General features: G+C 48.9%; 4 protein-coding genes across 4 annotated transcripts; all 4 read right to left on the bottom strand.

Annotated features, from left to right (window-relative positions):
- Positions 1-4,183: 4,183 nt before the first annotated feature.
- CTRU02_206284 (ATP synthase subunit) lies at positions 4,184-4,963 on the bottom strand (the record flags this gene model as incomplete). Its single annotated transcript, XM_036728117.1, has 3 exons — positions 4,184-4,189; positions 4,269-4,582; positions 4,858-4,963. 3 exons carry the CDS (start codon positions 4,961-4,963, stop codon positions 4,184-4,186), a joined length of 426 nt encoding a protein of 141 aa, XP_036580231.1.
- A 9,318-nt stretch (positions 4,964-14,281) lies between these two features.
- On the bottom strand, positions 14,282-15,545 carry CTRU02_206283 (uncharacterized protein; the record flags this gene model as incomplete). Its single annotated transcript, XM_036728119.2, has 6 exons — positions 14,282-14,377; positions 14,837-15,006; positions 15,069-15,198; positions 15,251-15,328; positions 15,386-15,472; positions 15,525-15,545. 6 exons carry the CDS (start codon positions 15,543-15,545, stop codon positions 14,282-14,284), a joined length of 582 nt encoding a protein of 193 aa, XP_036580233.2.
- Positions 15,546-16,723: 1,178 nt separating this feature from the next.
- Positions 16,724-17,238, bottom strand: CTRU02_206282 (small secreted protein; the record flags this gene model as incomplete). The annotated part of the gene is made up of 2 exons (XM_036728120.1): positions 16,724-16,841; positions 16,925-17,238. The coding sequence occupies 2 exons, from the start codon at positions 17,236-17,238 to the stop codon at positions 16,724-16,726; spliced, it is 432 nt and encodes a 143-aa protein (XP_036580234.1).
- A 1,505-nt stretch (positions 17,239-18,743) lies between these two features.
- On the bottom strand, positions 18,744-19,999 carry CTRU02_206281 (glycerate dehydrogenase; the record flags this gene model as incomplete). The annotated part of the gene is made up of 3 exons (XM_036728121.1): positions 18,744-19,475; positions 19,536-19,665; positions 19,740-19,999. 3 exons carry the CDS (start codon positions 19,997-19,999, stop codon positions 18,744-18,746), a joined length of 1,122 nt encoding a protein of 373 aa, XP_036580235.1.
- Between the last annotated feature and the right edge of the window lie 858 nt (positions 20,000-20,857).

Below are 20,857 nucleotides of genomic sequence, written 5' to 3'. Positions count from 1 at the left end.
CAGACTTGGTAGCCATGAAGTGAATGGTAAAGGTGACAATTAACATAGCCAAATTTGTCGTTTTTTCGTCAACAGAAGTCAAGACATGGCGAGTAGAGACCGTGCAATATTGACTTATAAACCGAATCCAAGCTTGTTTTCGTAAGGCATGTGCTACACCTATCTACAACTGGGGCTTGAGCCTCAACCTCGCCATTGAAGAAGTATGGGGCACGTACGGTCACAGGAATTGTTCCACAATGTACTTGACCTTGGTCATTGACTCTTGTGGTAGTAGTATTCGCTCCCATCGTCTAGTTGAGGGTTACTTTGACATGATAGCAGTGGTGGACCGTTCATCGAAGTCAGCATGATCCGCGTCCTGGTCAAGATTGCCGTACCGATGAGGTGTCTAAGCAACACAGAGGAGCACTGGCTTCGGCATGGAGGATTCAAGTTGGCTTCACTGGCTGGCGTCGACTACCCATACTTAGTTATTTGGTGCTCCAAATCATCCCCCTCGCCGCAATTGTTGGCTGCTGGCATGGTATGTTCCGACGACGAGGACAGGAACACGTCTCTCTATGAAAGAGAAACCAGTTGGCATACAAAGGTAGGCTTTTACTTCCAACTGCCTTGTCCCCTTAGATGTTTCTTTTCCTGACGGTGATGTAAGGATTGGTGCTTAGCAATTGTTGAAAAGTATTAAGTTGTTTACATAGTTCGAGATCACAACTTCTCCCACAAACAACCAGCCATCTTAACGCAACCTTGATTAAAAGCATTTCTCCATACTTCAAAAAACAAGCACAGCCTGCTAATCCCCGCCTCCACATCCATCGTCATATCTCGCCTTGCAATATCTGGGGAAGGCCGATGGATAAGTGGGCTCGTAAAAGGAGCATAACAAGGGCAGCACGGGCAAGGCATGGGTGACGACATGGACGAAATACCAGGGATAACAGAGGGATACGGAGAGCAGTGGATTTACGACTGCCGTTTGAAGGCGCACAAATCGATGAACCTCCCATGACCAGAGAAAAGGGCGACGAAGCGTTATCTCCCCTTGTCCTCAGCAGCCCCTGATGAAACCCCTCGACATCGCCCTAGAGGACTGTAAAAGGTCTTGCCAGTCCCAAAGCAGGCCTAGATGAATTAATACCCTTGAGAGAATGGAGACAGACAGACAGGAGAGGCACCGCCCACAACACAACACTCTCGTCAGTCACTCTCGCACGCCAGTAAGCCACACGCCCCCCCCTCCGAGTCATCCACACACGATAGCTCGCTTTCGATAGCACGCTGTCCCCGGCTCCCGCATCCACATCACCTCACGAACTTGCGGGACTCTTTCCCCGTGGGGGGCGGGGGCGGGCGAACTTGAGTTCTGCTGCTCCGTTTTCATGGAGTGCTACATTGAGAGGGATGTCAAGTCTCCGTGGTCTAGTAGTCACCTCTGTCCTGTTGCTTTCCGGGGAGGCAATTTTACAGATTATTTCACGAGTGTTCGAAAAGAGCGATGGTCAAGAGTAACATCAGGCCAAAGTCACTACGTCTCGCCACCCCCGAGCAAAGCGTCCCTTAGCGAAGCTGTTTCCGACCTTGGAAGCAGGCGTCGCGGTAAGCAGGCCGTCCATCGCGTCATGGAACCCGGACCATACATCCCGCGAACCCTGACTCATGCCCACGCATCCCGGACGGTCTCCCGGAGTTCTCTGAAAACGGTCTGACAAGTCCACTCGCTGTAGTCTAACTAAGATAATCCATCTATCCACTTTGTAAGACTGACTGTCAATCGGGAGGCCGAAAACAGCTTTGCTCCGCATATACTTCTTTTCCAACCACCAAACAAATCTTCAGTGAAATGCACGCACGTCGTCAAAACAAACCACCCAAGTCAAGTACCTTGTTTTTTTCCAGAAAAAATCCTTCCAAGTAATGTCCTATCCTACACAGGCAAAGAGTGGGGGTGGGGGTTGTCATTTGCGTGGTTTTCTCTCCCTCGTCTCCTGCGGTCGCCGTTGTACCGAACCAAACCCTCGGTTCGGCATCCCCTCCTCCTCACAGAAAAAAAAACAAAAAAAAAAAAAAAGTTGGAGTAAAGTGAGTGAGTGCTTATGTGTGTATGCAAATGAGCCCAGGTCTCGGAAAAAATCGAACGAGACCTGCGTGAGGGGAACATATGTCATTACCTTTCCCTTGGTATATCACATTTGGCGCACACACTCACACACACCCCCTGGGCGAATTATCTAATCCATTCAACGACATCCCATCGTCATTTAGCATTTCGTCTCATCAAGCAACTACAGCACACACCACATCCGCCGTCCGCTAAAAGTGTGTATGGAAAACGGTCGCTACACAAGTAACAGAAACGGTGAGATCCCTACTAATGAAAAATGAAATTGGTAACGGACCCGATTCCAGCAAATGTCATGATGCCATACTGTGGAACCGCCCCGTCAGACCCGCCGACTTTTGGCCAAGGGGGCGGAGGGAAGGGGGAGTTAGTGAGCCACGATGATTGCGGATCCCGCGATAAGAGAAAAGGATTTCGATTTTCCTTTCCCCCTTCGGTTTTTGCGAAACGGAAGGGCGGGGGGAGAAAATGAATGGGGCCCTGTTCGCACGAAACTGGGGTTTTGCCATCGGAAAAAATAGAAAGGGAAAAAAAGAAGAAGAGAGGTACTCCGGTACAGAGTGTTGAGACGGGCGCTCGCCCGAGCAAGCTCGGTCGCGACCATCGAGATCGGGGCCAAAGGCGTCACATCACATGGGCCATCATTCACTTTGGTTTTTTTCCGCAGCAGATTGCCAGCGGGAAGAGCAGAAGGTTCAAGCAGAGTGAAAGCCTGCGTTGGGTATCCTTTTTTGAGAGATCAATTGAGTTCAACCCTCTCGGACGTCGCCGTTTGAGAGGAAGCTTGCCCACCTAGGCTGGACTGTCAAGCGGGAGGAGGGGGTTAGGAAAAAAAAAAAAGCGGGATTTTTTGTTGTTTTGCGTTCGGACACGACTCGGGACTCGAAATCGCGAGATAAGGACATACGGTCCAATGAGCGGGCGGAACCTCGGAGACCGAGCACTTTGGCTGCTGTTGGACACCTATGTGTTGTCTTTGGTTCAATTGATGGCCGGGATCTCAAGTGAGTGACAGACAGAGCAAAGGGAGAAGAGAGAGAGAGAGGGCCGTCTCCCATCCGTTCGTCCAGCGGTGTGAAATGGGCTGGCAGCTGCTGAAGAACAGGCGCGCCACTATCCACCCAACTACCCCGTCAGCGCTTCGTCAGGCTCAGATCTGAATCGGACGGTCTCACGGGTTGTTGGTTCGAACCATGGGGAGGGGCCGCCGCAGAGAAGAAGGGATAGGAACGGACGGGAAGTCGAAAGGGTAGTTTCAATTTGGGACTTGTGACTCTCCCCCATGGGGAGAGAGAGGCTTCCCTTGTCGCCCCCTTCCCGCTCTTTTTTTTTTTTTTTCGCGTGAGGGAGCCCGCAATAGCTCCCGGCTCAAGTGAAGCTCGCAGCTTCTTTTCACACGCCCCCTTTCCAATTCTCATCTCACATTGGCCAATTCACTTTGACATCTCAGAGCTTCATGAGCTCTCCCGTTCTAGAGTGGAGATGCCGCATGCTGCTTTTTTCGTCTAAAAATGTTTAATGGGTGAGTCTGACTGCCGAGGAAAAGTAATCAGACACTATGGGAATGTCATTGTGAAGCCCGGATCCAGGCAAGTGCTTCCGTTGTTCGTTTAGAATTTCACGTCACGATCGCGATGAGGAGACACAGAGAGTGAGTTTTGAGGTTTCTAGTATTTTTACAGAAAAAATGTATCAGGGCCAGGAGCCACGGGGGGGAGATACGTGGGGAAGAAAATTCCCAGCGAGCGGATAAAGTGGTAACAAGCAAAAAAACCATTTCGCTGGATGGAGTAGTGCGTTGTCCCCAGGCTCTTCATCGCCAACCACGGAAGTTTCTCCATCTATACAACACAACATAGCCGTGCGGTCTATGACCTCTATACTTCTAAGATGCCCACCATGCTGTCTAAGTTTTCCCGTCTATTACTCTTTCTCATCATACAGTAGGGTGATAACCGCAGATGAAAAGGCGACCTGTCCCAGGGGAGAAGGGCATCAAGAGACAGCTTGTCCAAAGCTGCCACCTGTTTCTCCCCAGCTCGCCAGTGCGAAATAAATCGCTTACGTCTGTGATGTTGGTCAGTATCAATTGGAAACATTTCACACATCTCAATTGAGATATTGTGGGGGAATATTGGGTGTGACATACGAACTTGGCCATGAGGGCAACCATGAGGTCGAAAAGACCGATGGCCTCGACGAAAGCGAAACCCAGAATGGCGTAGGAGAAAAGCTGGCCACGGAGGGCGGGGTTGCGGGCAACACCGTTAAGGAGGGCAGCGAAGACCAGACCGATACCGATACCAGCACCAGTCAGACCGATGGCGGCGGAACCCATACCCAAGTTCTTGGAGACCTCGACCATGGCCTGGGCGATCTCAGAAGAGTAGGCGCGCTTGGTCTGGGCGAAGGGCTTGGCCTGGACAGCCTGCTTGCGGGCAACCTGGAGGGGGCTGAAGCCTGAAAATTCGCAGTCGTGTCAGAAACGGTGAATTCGAGATTGTCTTTTTTTTGAGATGTGCTTGTGCTCATGATGGTCGGGGGGGAAGACAGGAAGGAAGAGGCCGATATCGACATCGTATGGACGTCGGATCGGGTGCCGGCGAGGCCAATTGGCTCTTCATCGGCGGGTGTATATGGTTCGTCGTTGTCCTTCTTTCCCTCCTCTTTGATCTCTTCCTTCGCTCTTTCTCTTTCTCGACTTCATCTCGAACGTGTCATCAGAAAAAACTTACCAGAGATGGTGCGCTTGGGCATGGCAGAGACACGCACCGCAGGGCGGGCGGCCTTGGTGGCCATCTGGGTGGCGAGTCTGGAGGCGAGGACACGAGTGGAGGCCATTGTGACTGATGGAGGGGAGAGGTGGTGGAATAGGACCGGTGATGGACTGGAAGGAAGAAGATAGGAAAACAAGAGACAGATTGGGGATGGAGAGGTAAAGTGGAAGGAGGAAAAGGAGAAGAGAGAAAAAGCTTCGAGGATGGGAAAAGCTCTGCTCAGGTGATGGCAAGCTCGGTAGAACGAGAGGGCAGGGGCCCGGGCAACGGGACGGCGGAAGTTGATCCAGATGGCTCGGCCACTGGGCCCAAGGTTCCACGGAGTAACCAGGGAACAGGTTCAATTGAAACCTGAGGTTGATACGGTGACTGGGCACTTTGTTGCGGCAATACTGTGGCCATCCATCGGATCAAACAGGAGAGACATTGGTGAATCCATTCGCTCGGTGGGCCCGGCGCCGGGATGGATTTCGCAATGTGCGAGGCGTCCCAATCAGGTTAAGACGTGACTATTCGTTGACATATCGTGGACCTTCATCCACCAAACGGACCCAACACACACGCCCTCGCACCGATCTCGGGCATTGTCGGGAGGCTGGGCGGCGAAGGGAATCCTGGAAAGAAAGGGGATAATGGTTGATCTTGGGTACTGCCGTGCTGCGTAGACGCCTCAGGCTTAGGTACGTTGTGGAAGGAAAAAGGACCTAAGGGGCCCCTTGGCCGGGAACACGAATCATGAGAAGTGGGTTTGCTTGTGTCGAGGCTGGAAGAATCCACAGGGTTGAGTCCGTCACGACCGGCAATGAGAAAGAAAGAGTTACGGATTGAATCCGTTATTGTTCCCAATGGTTGATGAGCAGCAACTTGCAACTCCGAATCCACTATACACCCTCTCACTCGAGTTGATACAACATTTTCATTGATGCCTCGTTAGACACTCGAGACGTTCAAGCAATGGAAGAAATCGGTGGTGGTCGATGTTGGGGATACGGCCCGGTGCCAAATTCGATAGACGGGCTTCCCATGACGAGAAAATTTTCTCAAAAAAACGTTCCCTCAGGCACGCAAGCGGAAAGCCGTCAGGGAAGGGGAAAAAAAAAAGGTACAATCAGAGCACGCTGGAGACAAGGTCAGCTTTGATATCAAACCGGTCATGGCTTTTTGCGGTGACCCCCACTCGGCACCGTCTAAGCCCCCACTTTGAGGCTTGTTAGCCCAATCAGCCGCAGCCCAGCACTCACACGTGGGTGGACCCGAAAAATCTCTCAGAAAACAAGAAGAAGAAAGTGGACACGACAACCAAAGTTGGAACGTTGGTCCCAGAGATAAAAAGGGACGCGGTGAGACGAATCACTGATTGAAAGACCTTCTGAAGAGTGATGGCCCTCCGTTTAGATTTTTTTCCCTTTCATTCCCTCTTCCTTCCGTTAATTTTCGACCAATCCAACCGTATCAAAGTTTTTCCTCATATCGCCAGGCCACCCTCACCATTGATGGGATGAAGTCAATCGAAGCACACTGCGCATAGGCCTAGTACTGTTTTGGGACGGTGTCGGCGACTGCACCCGATCACACACCCCTTCCAGGCTGTCCCCCTTACCGCATGACCAGTAGACGAGTGTTACGTGAGATCCCGGCAGAAACCCAGAAACCTGGCTGGCGTGCGCTGGCACTCAGCGTCTGCTGGGCTGGTGACAGCTGCCCGGTTCGGAATAACCGCCAATGAGAAAACGTCTGGCGCCATTCAGCCGACCTCCGAGGCTCCAGTGTCTGAGATGGCCGAGATGGGGTGCAACACCGCAACCGCAACCGTAATGTCAGGGCCCACAAAAGGACTATCTGCGAGATTGAATCAGCGTCAAACGTAAATCTAGCGTTGTCAATCCCAGCTGTCGGTACGAATGCAAATGCAGCCCTTTGCCAGTACGTACACACAGCGTGCAGACCGTAAGATGACGAGTGGGTCCTGCCCTGTCTCGGGGGGAAACAAGTACCTGTACGGTTGAAGGTACTTTCTACACGGACACTACTACTAAGTAAGCCTTGACGGCAGAAGGAAAATTCTGTTTGGCCAAGCCTCAAGCCTCAAGCCTCAAGCTTCAAGCTGTTTTACTGCTCTGAAGGCAAAGCCGATACTGCTGGCTGGTTTGATGGCTGTTTTTTCCTTCTTGCTGATGGTTGCTGCAGAAGAAATGCCGGAACGCCGTTGGCGCACACTGACTCTGGCTGTGATTGCCGTTGTCTCTCTACTAACTAAGGTTTCTGCATGCCTGAGGCTCAAGAGCCTCAAAAATGACGCATCACTGCTGGGTGTCCTGCGTCAATGCAGTGTCATTCGCGTTGAGCTTTCTCAAAAAAGCCAATGGCTGAGACGAAAACTTTTCTTGTGCTACTGAGTCACTGTGTCTGACATCTGCATTCCGATCATATCTTAAAATTGAGTGTCGCAGGAAAAAGCAATATTATTTTTGTTTGCTTCAGTGAGCCAATTGAGCGGGATAGCCGATGACGCCTAGGGGAAGGCATGATACAACGCCAATGAATGACTACGGACCAAAAAAAAAAATTCTTTTCTCTCCTTTATCCCGGGACCAAGCTCCGGCTACTTGTCTCCCCTCGGACAGTTCCTCCCTCGCTGCAAATGGCTGCGTCCCTGCCGTGCCGGTCTCCTGCCGGCCAAGGTAGGCGCCGTCCGAAGGAGACGTCGTTGCCTTAGGCTCAAGCTTAAAATTCCGTTGTGGCTGCATCATCAACCGAAACACCCGATGCCTGCCTAGTCAGCGCCTAGCCAGCACCAGCGGGCAAGAACGGGTGTGAGACGCCACATGCCCAGAAGGTGCGGTGACATCCCAACGTCCTTCCGGGATTGCTAGGAGATTTCAACCAAAGAAAAAGAACAATGCAGCCTTCCAAAGCGGGAGAAAGCTGCAGGTGACCCTGACGGAAAACCAAAAAATTAATCCCGGAAGGGATCAATTGGGAAAGCTTCCAGCATTTCGTTACAACATTCCATACAAAGCCCAGACCGACAAGCGAATATTTGCAGCTATCCTTGCGACAACACTACGCCGACACGAGAGCTCGACGCTCATTTTACTCTTGGCGACCGCGTAGTTCCAATCAATTGACCGACCGCCTTTACATCGATCGACCGTGTTGCGTGGGAGCACCAACAAACCATCCGAGCGAGTCCGTCCCGGCGTCAACAAAGAAAAAAAGAAGGAAAAATTTTTGCTGCATCATTTCGGTTGGCGTCGTCCGCGACGTTCCAGAGCTTTGCCTGGCCCAAGCTCCTTTCCTTTTCCGACCTATCGATCGAATAGCTCCTACTCCCTTTCACTTTTGGCGTTTTACGCCTTCCGACAACTCCCGCTGGGGTTACACTCGATCATTCCTTCCCAAATGTTGGTGTTGTGATTACCTCACATCTAGGGCATCAAGAAGCTCCGTACGATGAGGACAGATTGTCTGCTGAGGAATTCTCGCCGTACAAGGCCATTAACGCGATGGAGCTCTCGACAGGCAATTGTTGGTGCCCGTTATTTACCGGTGGGTGATGCGCTAGCATCCAGACTGTGATATCGAAGTATGGCTTGTGATCTCGAGCTACTCGAAAGGGCAGCTCTCTAGGCTGCTCTCTATGCTGTATGTTCCATGTGCAATGATGCATCCAGGCAGACGGGCTTATGACCGCTAGTCGGTGCCTTTTGCAGCTCTCCTGAACCCAGCTGAGCGTCATCCATTAGTATACGTCTATCATGCTCGGTTTGATGGACTACAACCCAAGGGTCGACGTGCTTTGGAAAGACGTACAACCAGCATTGCGCCCATGCCGTTCATCGTGACGAAGAAATGTCCCACAAGATTCCAGCTCGAGCCAAAGGGTGAAAGCAACTTATACTCTGGATTCCTCGGCAGTGAACCTTGTGGCTGTTGTACGTACTCGGCTTGTCCTTGAAACGTTATATAGAGCCAGCTTTGCAAGATAAATGTTCGTCTAGTGATCTAGTACAGATAGATCACTGGTTGTTGTTGAACCATTACTTTCAAACTTTGGCGTCTTAAAGACACTTTCGGCTTGAATGTAGGCACTTGCAGGGTGCCAATGGTTTTCTACTTGAAAAGATAATTTAACTCCAAGGGATGCTGCCTTGGGCTCTTGTTAGAGCCGCAATAACGATGAATTACCACCGGTCTGCGGTGGCAACTTTACGGGTGTAGTCTGGCGCATATAACGATGGCCTTGACAAGCTCAACCCCTCTGACCTATGATTATAAGCGGGAGTCATTCTCCGAATCAGACCTGCGGTCAACTTCCGGTTGCCTTGTTCAGCAGCGTAGATGATCCAAAGCAGATAGCATGACTAGTTGGATTAATTCTCCAAACGTCACCTATTCAGCGCGAGAGAAACTTGACCAAGGACGTATCTACCTATGCCCAGGTTGACTGGCCGCACAGCTAAGACGGGAAATATTCAGCAAGTGAAGCAGTTCGCAAATGTGCAGTATGACGGCGCCTAGAACGAGGCCCCCGATCAGCCAGGCCAGAATCTTGATGGGCGTTCTCCTTCGTGTAAACAACGTCGATTTAGATGGTGTTCTTCCGTGTCTATGGTTGGTGACCATTGAGGACCGCTTTTCAATCAGCTATTGTTGTAAACTGCAGGTAGCAAGAGCTCAGCCGAGACAGCTCCCTTATCACAACACTCTGACCCGGCTCAGGTGCAAGAGGTGGCGTCGTGGCCGATTAAGTCAGTCGTCTTACCGTAGAACAGGGTGCAGCAGACCAGATCGTTCAACTCGTTGGGCTCCAGTAGATGAGAACGATGTCGATAGTTTATGCCGGCACTTCGCCGGTCTCGGTTACATGGAATTTGCTCATTGATGCGCCTAGTCCAATCATTCCAGAGTTGCAGGCTTGACAGATGAGTTGCTGACGGTGGAAAATGCGCGCAGTTGATTACGAAGGCTAATGAGTTGGAATGACCATTTGCTGGTCTTTGAGAGGTACAACAGGGCAATGGTCGGACCGTGTGGAAGAGAATAGGTGGATCGGGCAAGTTGTATTGACGTTGTTCCTCAAGTCTTACTACTTGTGACATGGTGATTGAGACGTCGGAGTTTCTCAGAGCCTGCTATCTATAACACAATTGGACTGTTTGAATAATATATGAGCTGTGCTCGCAACCCATCGAAAGCTCCTCTGTTAGGGGTTTCAATCTTTCCTATATTAGTGCCCTGGGGTTGTCCTAATCAATGCCGCATACAAATCAGGTGGATTACCATTAATTTAGAAGAAGTTTTGAGTAGCTTCTATGAACTTTATTGGTTATTCGAGCTTTTTATGGGTTGAATCTTGGAGGAACAACAAGTGGTATACCTCGATAAACTCATGAGGGTTGATCCACATTGTCCATGTGAAAGCCATTTAGAAGACCGGGTTCTACTGGTATTCGAGGAGCAAGCAACGAACGCGTCCTTTGGTTGACAGGGAAAGAAACCCGACTTGGATATCAACTCTCGCGGATGTCAGCATCCTCGTTCTTCAATATCGGTATAAGCACTGGAGAAACCGGAGAATACCAGGGTAGGAGAAAGAAGACAAAAGAGCGAGGACTTGCGGATATGCCCATGGACTGCAATAGCCGGCTGCTAATTCCATCAATCTTAGAGGGTAGTCAGGTGAATCGTGAAAGGTGTGAATTAGTGAGCGATCATGCAAGAGAGCCGCCAGGGTGTCACGGCGAGACTTACTTGGCGCATATTACTTGTCTACACACAAGACTTTGCACCTTACAGGACTTCGTAATAGTTAATATTTCACTCCAAAGCCTTCTCCAACGCTGCTTTAGGCCAGTTTCTAACGGTTTGATTAACCTGCCAGATACGGGAAGAGATACATGGTCTCCTAGCTTGGGAAGGCAGGAGGCATTCATACACCGGCCATCCTTCGTGGACAATTTCTAAGCTTTTCCAACGACAGACAGTTGTTTAACCTCCTACATGAGTCGTGTTATTCTCTTACGGGGTGTCATTATGAATGCCTCTGGCATCCCAGCGACAACCGTCAAGGAGGGTGTGGTCAAGGCGACCATTGGGGGGGGGGGATAACCTGACCAATTACCCACTTATTTTGTGATTTGTGGGGCTACCCTGAGATCAGCTGACCATGGTCAGCTAGTTAGCTATGGTCAGGTTGAAATTCCTTAGCGCGGTTTGAAACCTCACCCTTGACATACTTTTTGTAAGAACATACGACATTTAAACGCTTCCAAATCCGTTCCGAATCGATTTACAATGGCTCTTCAATCGATTGAAAATCTCTTCCCTCGCCTAGAGGGAATAAGTCCTCTATTAGAACCTACTAGTCTTGATGCAGAAGCTGAAGAAGACTTAAATCTTTACTATCAACTACCAGCCCAGGCCCAGTCTGGCTTACCAGTAAATGAGGAGGTAGGGATATATGAGAACGACTTTGGAATTAGTTCTAAATCGATTCAGGATCAACTCGAAACCGATTCAGAAATACCTCCAACACTTGTTTCATCAGAGGCAACCCGTTCTGGGCATAATAGCCTCAGGGATGTTCATGTACTTGCTCAAAAAGTAATCTTTCTACCTACATTTATAGAATATCCAGAAACAAGTGAGAATGGAGTCCTTTATGTTATTGATATAAGGACTTTAAATGAGGAGGATATTAAATCGCCTTGGAGAATGGTAAACGAACTACTTTTGAATCGATCCGGGATCGATCCCGAACTACTTCAGAACTAATTACATCACAGATTCAGTACAACCATGCCCGGCAATTCCCACCAAAACGGACGACTTCAGCATTCCTTCAAAATGCTGTTTGTTTACGTTCAACTTACACTTGTACAGGTGGAAAGGCATGCTCTTATTTCGATCAGAATCTTCCATGCTGGAAGCATCAGAAAGTTACCCCAGAAATCTTGCAAAGTATTGAAGCATTACGAACAGAGGTACTACAGTATGATCTCAAACGGAAAGCAGTTTCGTAAGCATTCAGAATCGATTCCGAACGGGTTCGGAACCCTTTTAGAAATAATATACTAATACTTATAAATAGATGGGCACAAGCACAGATAAAACGTTTCCAACAACATACCGCCTGCCGACCGTTTACAGAAAGATGTAGTCTTGAAGTAGTTAAAACAGAGTATGGGGTAAGAAGCCTTTCTGAATGGATTGGGATTCAATTTGGAACTGATTCGGAATCACTTTAGTATATTCCAGGAACTTCCCAGATTACAGCCCGCTGCATCTGCTGGTCACAAAGTCTCCAAGGAGAAAACCATTATATTGGCTTTCCTCCAATCGAATTCCAGCTATATTTACCTCTAATCAAAACTATACTTCAAGGGGGAAGTATAGAAGAAAGCTCCCCTACTGATAGCTGTTATCTTTTTGCTAGCAATAAGAGGAGAATTACACGATGCGGTAAGTAAATTAGTATCGAATCGATTCCAAATGGGTTCCCAACTGATTCTGAATCAATCTAGACGCTAATCATATCGTTCCTGAAACAATTCTTCAAATTACGTGTTCAGTAAAATGGAACTTCTGGGTCCCGCTTGATCTAGAAGCTACCCCAGTTATTCTTCTAACTTCTCATGGGGTCCATTTACATCCACCACCACCACCAGTTAGAGCCCCAGCTGGTATTATATCTGGGCTGCAACAGGTAGTCCAGAAGATCAATCAACCTAGAACGGGGTTAAGTGAGAATCCTTTTAGAATCGTTTCCGAACCGATTCAGAACTAATCCAGTATTGATTCTAGATGCATTCCTACAATCTCGCGAACTTCAGGAATTCTGTGATACTTATAATAGCCAGACTATTACAAGCGTTCATCAAAGTCTAGCAAATACAGACTTCTTACGCTCAATTATCCGTAAACAAGAAGCAATTAGCTTTCCAGCAGGCTGTTCACGTCTAGCGATTTGGTATGAATACCAGTATGCTCAAACTAGGCGTCAAATTCGGGTATGAAGTGATTCTGAATCGGTTCTGAGCGGGTTCAATACTAATTTACTTATAGTATATTCAGTACTTTAATGATGACGGCAATACATACCTATGTATTGTATTTCATGCAGAGCAAGCTGAATTATGGAAGAAAGAGGCTTTTAATACTTTCCAGGTAGATACAAACTATAAACATCTAGCTGGAAAGGAGGAAGTTGAGGTTATTTGGGGATGGTATAATTCGATATCTTCGAAAGGTGCGTAATCGCTTCTAAATCGATTTAGAACGGATTCTTAACAGATTCCTAACTATTTTAGCAATTCCACTTATCCGAGTTTTTACCAATTCTGAAAGTACAGAAATGTATCAGCAGATGTATACAATTGTGTTTAAACTACTTTATAAGAAATTTGGATATAAAGTCAAGTGGAAACACCTTCATGGTAGGGGTCTACTAGGTATTACAGTTGATCAAGACCATAAAAACCTTATTGGTATGGGTTCTTAATAGTTTCTAAACCGATTCAGAACCGATTTATAACTAATTATCTAGGGTTTGGGAAATATCTATCTCTGGAATGTGACCCAGAGCATAGACCATGGGCATGGCAGGTTGAACGCTCTGTACGCTTCTGTTTAATTCATTTCCAACGAGGGATTGAGGCATACTGTACAGAAGACCGTAGCCCTGACTCTCTATGGAATCAAATGCGCAGCCTACTATTCTGCCGTTCCTCAGAAGACTACTTCGCTTTATGTCAGGCATTTGAGAGTAAGGATCAATTCTATATCGCTTCCGAATCGCTTCAGAATCACTTGGGAACTAATTTACTTAGCTGAACCTCAAATAAAAGCATGGGCTCAACATAAAGCCCGAAAAACAATTGCAGCTGGACTTAATCAGAACTGCTCTAAAATCCCCTTATCAGATTGGAGTCAATTCATACCTAATACAAATACTGTTGAGGTTTTACATGAAGCCTCATATACTTGGAGTAATCGGTATTTACCATTACTTACATGTATCCAGAAGTAAGTTTGGAATCCCTTCTGAATTGATTCGGAATTGGTTTGGAATGCGTTGAGAACTAATTCAAAAGTACTTAGATGTGCAGAATACGATCGCCATCTTTTAGAGCAGGATACAGTGTTTACAACACTAGGAATCCGGCTTTCCTGGAAAGATGTTTCTATTATTGGCCGTTATAATACAGCTGCAAGCCGTTTACGTAAGTTAAAAATACTTTAATATTTATTAATAATTATTTCTAAATTATTTTAGAACTTAAACGCCAACGCCAGAGGGAATCCCGTGAGCAACTAGATAATGAACGTGTTGAAAGGCTTTTATCAACCCGACTCTTTACGTCTAGTCCCTCAAGGGGTACTAATTCAAGAAGTCCATCCTCAATTCCGAATCGATCCCGAAGTCTTTCAGAAGCGATTCGGAATCGATCCCCTCGTCTTTCCCATGCTTCATCTTCTGGGGTTATTAGGTCAAATACTCTCCAAAGAACATCTATTTCTAACTTAAGAAACGAAATCAGACAGGGACAACAAGATGACTTTGACTTACAGAAGCAAAGTCTAGAATTAGAAGAAAAGCGATTAGAATTAGAAGCAAGAAAACTTCTAGTTGAAAAACAGAAGCTTGAACTACAAGAAAAGGAACTAGAGTTAGCAGAGCGGCGGAGAAGGTTAGGACTTTGATAGCATATAGGATAGGTAGAGAATCGATTCTAAATCATTTCTGTATTGATTTAGAAATGCTTTTTTTTTAAAAAAAAGCTTAAAAACCGAACGCCCCGGGTATCTATAAAGAATTGATTCTAAAGCGGTTCCAAATCGGTCCCGAAAGAAGTCCCAAACTGGTTCCAAACCGATCCTGAATTGATTCAGGCCTCATCTTCTTCATCATCCTCAAAGCGGGCCCAGACCTCACATTCCTGATCGCGAAGGGCGGGAGGACATTCTGAATCGATTCGTAATTAGTTCTGAACTGCACGGCAAGAAGGGGGGGAGGGGTCTGCGCCTTCCGTTTCTTGGAAGGAGTCTGCAGCTCGCTGTCATCGCGAGCGCCGATGGCGATGCCGTGGATGCGGTCGTAGAATTCTATTCATAATCAGTTTAGAACTAGTTCAGAATCGGTACAGAATCAGTTCAGAATCACTTACCAGCTGCATCATCGTTCTCCTCGACGGAGTTCGCGCCGGACTTGCGGCTCTTAACCTTGGCCGGGACCCCGTCGAGCTTGTGCTTCTTGATGTGGTTCTTGAGGTTCGACTCGCTCGAGAACCGCTCCGTCTAATCGATTCGAAATTAGTTCTGAACTGATCCGGAACTGATTCTGAATTACCTTGGTGCACGTGATGCTGCTGGATCTACCACCCCAGCGGCAGTAGAGTTCGCCAGGGGCGAGCTTGACTTCGCCAGCCTGAATCGATTCAGAACTGCTTCTGAATCGTTGTGGAATCGCTTCTGAATCACTTACCTCGTTGAACTCGAAGGGAGGAAGATCCTCCATGCGGTGGTTCTTGCCGCCCTGGAGAAGACCTTCTTTGTAGGTCTTGTAATCGTCCTGATTCTGAATCAGTTCTGAATCGATCCTAAACCGATTCCATTGTACTTACAGAATCCTTGTATGAAGGCATGATGTCGGATTTCTGAACTGATTCGGAAGTAATTAGGAATCGGTGCGCCAGGGGGGGGGGGGGGCGCATACGATTTGAAAGGGTTACGGAGGGAAAAGGAAGAGAATCAGAATGGAATAGGGATTTAAATATTAATATGGGGTATGCACCCCAATCAGTAGTGGGACGCAATCAGTAACTGGTCCGTGCACCTGACCGATTAAAAATTCCATGGTCAGGTGGACCCACTTCACCTCAATACAGCCAATCATAAAATTGGTCAGATAGACCCATAATTCATTTAAATAAGTGGGTAATTGGTCAGGTTATCCCCCCCCCCCAATGGTCGCCTTGACCACACCCTCACCGTCAAGCCCGGGCCGCTTCCCCACCACCCTGAACTCTATCTCTTAACCGAACGTCATGTCGATCTCGGCATTTGTGTATTGAGCGTTCAATCAGAATAGCCTGTGACCTAGTAATGGTACGGCTTATGAATTTGGTCGTGTGTTGGCGTAAGTGTATACAAGTACAGATATACCAGTGGCTTTCGGTCACCAGCGATGTTGTGCCTACTCTTCGGGGAAAATGATCACAAAATATTAACACTGAGCTGACTGAGTTATGTTGTCTAGATTTAATGGCTGAAGATTGACAGGTACTATATAAATTCCTTGCCGCCAATTTTATTCTCGATTCCTGCCCTCCAGACCAGCTGCTGATGAATGTAATAGACATGAGGAAGTGCTAACGTATGAATCGTTCATGCCCATGGAACCTAAAGGAATGACATGATCGAAACCCAAGGCAGTACAAGATAGTTCTCTCGGGGGTGTCCATCCAGAAACGTCGAGTTCCGCAATTCGTCCGATCAAGCTCTTAGACACGCCAGTTCTTCAACATCATATTGGGCTTGCTTCTCTACTACACTTCATCGAGCTGGAACATCAATTTGCTGTATTCTTTCTCAAGGACCCCAATCGTCTGTCTCATAATGACTACAGTTGGTAACTTGAGGAATCAAACACAACACAGGTGCCCTGCAACTGAAAGTCTTTGAATATCTTTCTTGTGGCTTTGTACAATGTTCTATGATATATACACGAATTGATCCAAATATCGTGTCATGCGAAGGCCGCTGACTCTTTCATCATGTCAACCACGCCTCCTCCTACACGAACTTCCTGTTTCAAGGTAGTCTATTTGCAGCTGCTGCTACCGGGAACAAAGGTACCGTCCGAGTTCTCGCAACCGCAGATGCCGGTCTGGGGGTCCTTGATGCATCCGACTCCCTCGCCGCTGGAGGTACCAGAGCCACTGTTCACAATTCATCAGCATCACTGCCTTTTACTTTTACACACGCACCTCCACGCTACTGTAGGGAGGTTAAGGAAACTCACCTCCAGAAGAAAGTCCAGCAATCCGCATCCTTCGTCATCTGAGACTTGGTGGGAGAGACGCAGTTGTAGGCCGAGCAGGTGCCGTAGGGGGCACCCTTGACCTTGTCGTACTGGTGGTCGGTCTCGAAGACGGCGAAGGTCTGCTTGGAGGTGCGGGTGTTGTGCGAGCACTCGGCGGCCTGGATGGCCTTGGAGACCTTGACGGCGCTGCAGTTGTAGACGCTCGGGCAGGCGCCCTTGGTGTTGGAGGTGGCCGGGTCGAGGGTGGCGGCCACGAGGGCGGGAGCGGCGAGGAGGAGGTAGGCGAGCTGCATTTTTTTGGTAAACGAGTGACTTTAGTAAACGTCTGAAAGGGAGCGAAAGACGGTTTTTGGATGATTGCAGTTCTATTGCTTGGCTAGACTCCTTAGAAACCGAGAGACAGAGCTTCCTTCTGGTCTTATACGATTCACACCCCGTGATGTTTTCCTTCTCCATAACACCCTCCTGGCTGAACCCGCGTAGCGTCGACATGTAAATTGGATGCTGGGGCCCGCCGCGTTTCGAACAGATTCCCATAATGTCACTATGAGGAATCGGGCTGCCTAGTCGGCACGTTCATCCTAGCCGGCCGGGAAACATCCCTGCTTCCCGCGGTGGTCTGGGCTATCGCCCTGCCCGCGCTCCCCACTAGGTACTATGTTTTGTTTACTTCTGGAAGCATGCCCGTGAGGTCATGACAGTTGCTTGAATCCCCTGATTTTTTTTTCTTTTTTTTTTTTTTCGTATTGCTCACCCAGTTTGGGCACCTCAGAATCTCCACAGTCAGGATATGCCGGAGTGGATCTTGCCGACACCCGTGCGGTCTTGCATCGAGTTGATTGACTTGTTGCCGAAACCTAAAGACTATAAACGCTTGGAATTCAACAACTTAGGGTAATTATAGGAGATAGACAGGTTTCATGCACTCGATTGTCTTGAGCTTTTGTGTATATACCAAAACACACACGTCAACATAGGTTCATCCAATGCGTATGATCTCCACACAATCGGCTTACGGCAGCGCAGCCCTGCTCAGGGGGTTCTGGAAATTAAAGGCGATCAGTGGGGTTTCTGCGCCTTACAGTCGCCCATCTCTCTGTAACTCGGTAGGGACAACGTTCAAGGGGCGATGAGAGTCAGGTTGAGCGGCGGATGACGACGCCCGTTGACTCTCATTTCTTGAAGTTTTCTGTTAGTAAGAGTTTGTTTAGTAGACAAGAAGAGACTGAACTGGTTATTGTTTCATAGTGGAATAGTTACTTCCAGATGTAAGGGTCCGCGTTAGGTGGCGGTTGGGATGAGCCAGACGTGTTCCCCAATGCTTGAAATGGTGCCATGCTAAGCTCCTCGAGGTTTCGAATAGAGTCGCCAGCGCAGTGTCAGAACGGCATGATTGGTCTCAGTCGTCAACTCACTAAACTCGCGACATGTAAGTTTCTCTGTGAAGTATGATATTTACCTTCTCGGCCGAATACTGCGAATCAACGGGGCGCTTCCCGTGTCCGGTCGGCCTCAACCACAGCCCTATCTTGGCATCGCGCAGGTGAGATGGCGTCGTGCGGGAGGATCAGACGCAACCAATGGAATCCGAGGAACAATCGGACATTTTTACGTCGCAAAGTGTGGGGGGTGCTGCAGTCAGCGGAGGTTCCAGACACACCTGGGATCCTCGGTGAAGGATGGGATGACACTTGGGTGTTGATGTGATGTAATATGCCAACTACCGCTCTATGTCATGAACTTTATGAAGGCATCTCGGCGTCTCCCATATTCTAACAATTCCCATCCATCATTCCACTCATTTCCTCATATCAAGCACGACATTGGCCCCCTTCTCCCCCCTCACAAACCCCCTCAGATTCTCACCCACAACCCTCCTGATGTTCACCCGCGTCTGGTCCGCGCACCACGCAAGATGCGGCGTAAGCGTCAAGTTCAACCCCCTCGCCTCATCCCCGAGCAATACGCTATCCTCCCCGCTGCCCGCAGGCTCAACCTCATAGACATCCGTCGCGGCGCCATAAATCCTGTTCTCGGCAAGCGCAGAAAGCAAAGCCTTCTCATCAATCGTCCCGCCTCTCCCGACGTTGACGATGACGACGTCAGGTCTCATCATCCTCAGCTCCTCCTCCCCGATCAGATTCTTCGTCTCCGGAGTGAGCGGGACGACGAGGAAGAGCGTCGTCGCGCGGCGAATCACCTCCTCGAACGGCGTACGCTCCGCATCTCCATTTCCGTTCACAAGCGCCGACGTCGGCGGAGAAGAGGATGATGGCGAGGGAGCGGACTTCCTCGCGGCGACCAGGACTTCCATCCCTAGCGCCTTGCACATCTTTGCGATCTTCTGCCCGATGGGCCCGTACCCGAGCATCCCCACGACCTCGTTGCCGCAGGTATGCGGCGGCCGGCCCTCGGAGTCCAGGAGAAGAGAAGACATGCTTCCCGTCGCGCGCCAGGCGTTCGCGCGGGAGGGACTGTGGTCCATCATCGTGTTGTGGAGCTTCACGAGGCGGCGACGGGTCGAGAAGTACTGCAGTCGTCAGCATGCCTCGAGCGAAACGGCTCCAGGGGAGAGGTTTGAAACACTTACAAACCCGATAGCGTGTTCAGAAACAGCCTCGGCCGTTGCATTGGGTGAGTACATCACTGTAACCCCGCGGCGCTCGCATTCTTCCAGGTCAATGTGATTCGTGCCCGTCGTCTCCGTAATGACGCATTTCCTTAGGACTTGTCAGTCTTTGTTCGTCCACCTTACCATTTTTCATGCAAGCAAGGGGTCCTAGTTAAAACTCACAGATAAGGCGCTTCCCCGAGCGTCTCTGCGGTGATCGGCACCGTCGTGGTGATGAGGATACTCGCGGGCCGTACCCTCGCCGCCGCCACAGCGGTATCCGTCGGGCGCGTGTACTTGTACCCGATGACCTCGTGCGTCAGGTCTCCCGTGTCGATCTCGGGGAGGGACACGTGGATTGTCTCCAGCTTCACGATGACATGGTGTGTCGCGGAGGGGAGGCGGACGGCGGATTTGACTTCCGTTGCGGGGTCGTCGGCCATTTTGTTCTGATGCGTGTCTAATAAACTGTGTCTATCTAGACTCAATGACTCGCTCCTTTAAAAAGAAGTGATTTCGGTCTCTAACAATAGACTCCGTGCGAAAATAATGCGGACAATTGGCGGTTGATATAGAGTTGAGGCTGTAAAGATGTCCAGGGTGCCGAGAGTGGGGAAAAATGGCCGAGGTTATTATAACAAGGTATCCGTATATATATATTGAGGTGGCTGTTTTTAGAGGGTTCAACTTAAAAGTGTTTGATAGAGTTTGGCAAAGTAACTGGGTGATTCAATCTTAAATGGTAAACATTCAAGACTGTAGGAGTATAACTCTACTTTATATCTCATCGATAGAGCTTCACTTCCTATATACGCAATCTGTCGAATCGCTCCCTACTCACCGCGTTAGCGCCATGCGGACCCAGAAAGAGGTGATGCATCGACCAACCGCATATGCATCTCGTCTACCATAGGGCGCGGGGTGGAGGTACCCTTTTGACATCTCGCATACAATCCACCCTTGGGATGAAGATCCATCCCGCGCCATGAGGTGGGTTTTACCGGTGGGATAGTCACTGTTTGTCTGACCTTCCGGCCACTAAGACCGTTTCTGGGCTTGACATCCCGCCCTTCGCGGGGTCTTGGATGCTGCCCCAGACGCAGGGCGCCTGTTGTCTCTCAATAAGCGGCGGACGGAATTCCGCACTCTCGGAAAGTTTGAATCACGGCACATACCACCCATGAGAATAGTAACATTATGGAGTACAGCTCTTTCAATCTTTTTAGTTATTTTATTTTATTTTTTTAATCCCATGCTCATCTAGCAATGGGCCGTGATTTGAGGCGAGACCGCCCCAAGAA

The sequence above is a fragment of the Colletotrichum truncatum genome (genome assembly GCF_014235925.2).
Source record: "Colletotrichum truncatum strain CMES1059 chromosome Unknown Contig_0003, whole genome shotgun sequence".
In the NCBI taxonomy this organism is placed as follows: Eukaryota; Fungi; Ascomycota; class Sordariomycetes; order Glomerellales; family Glomerellaceae; genus Colletotrichum; species Colletotrichum truncatum.
Note: the sequence above shows the minus strand (reverse complement) of the source record. Positions and strands in the feature narration are given on the sequence as shown.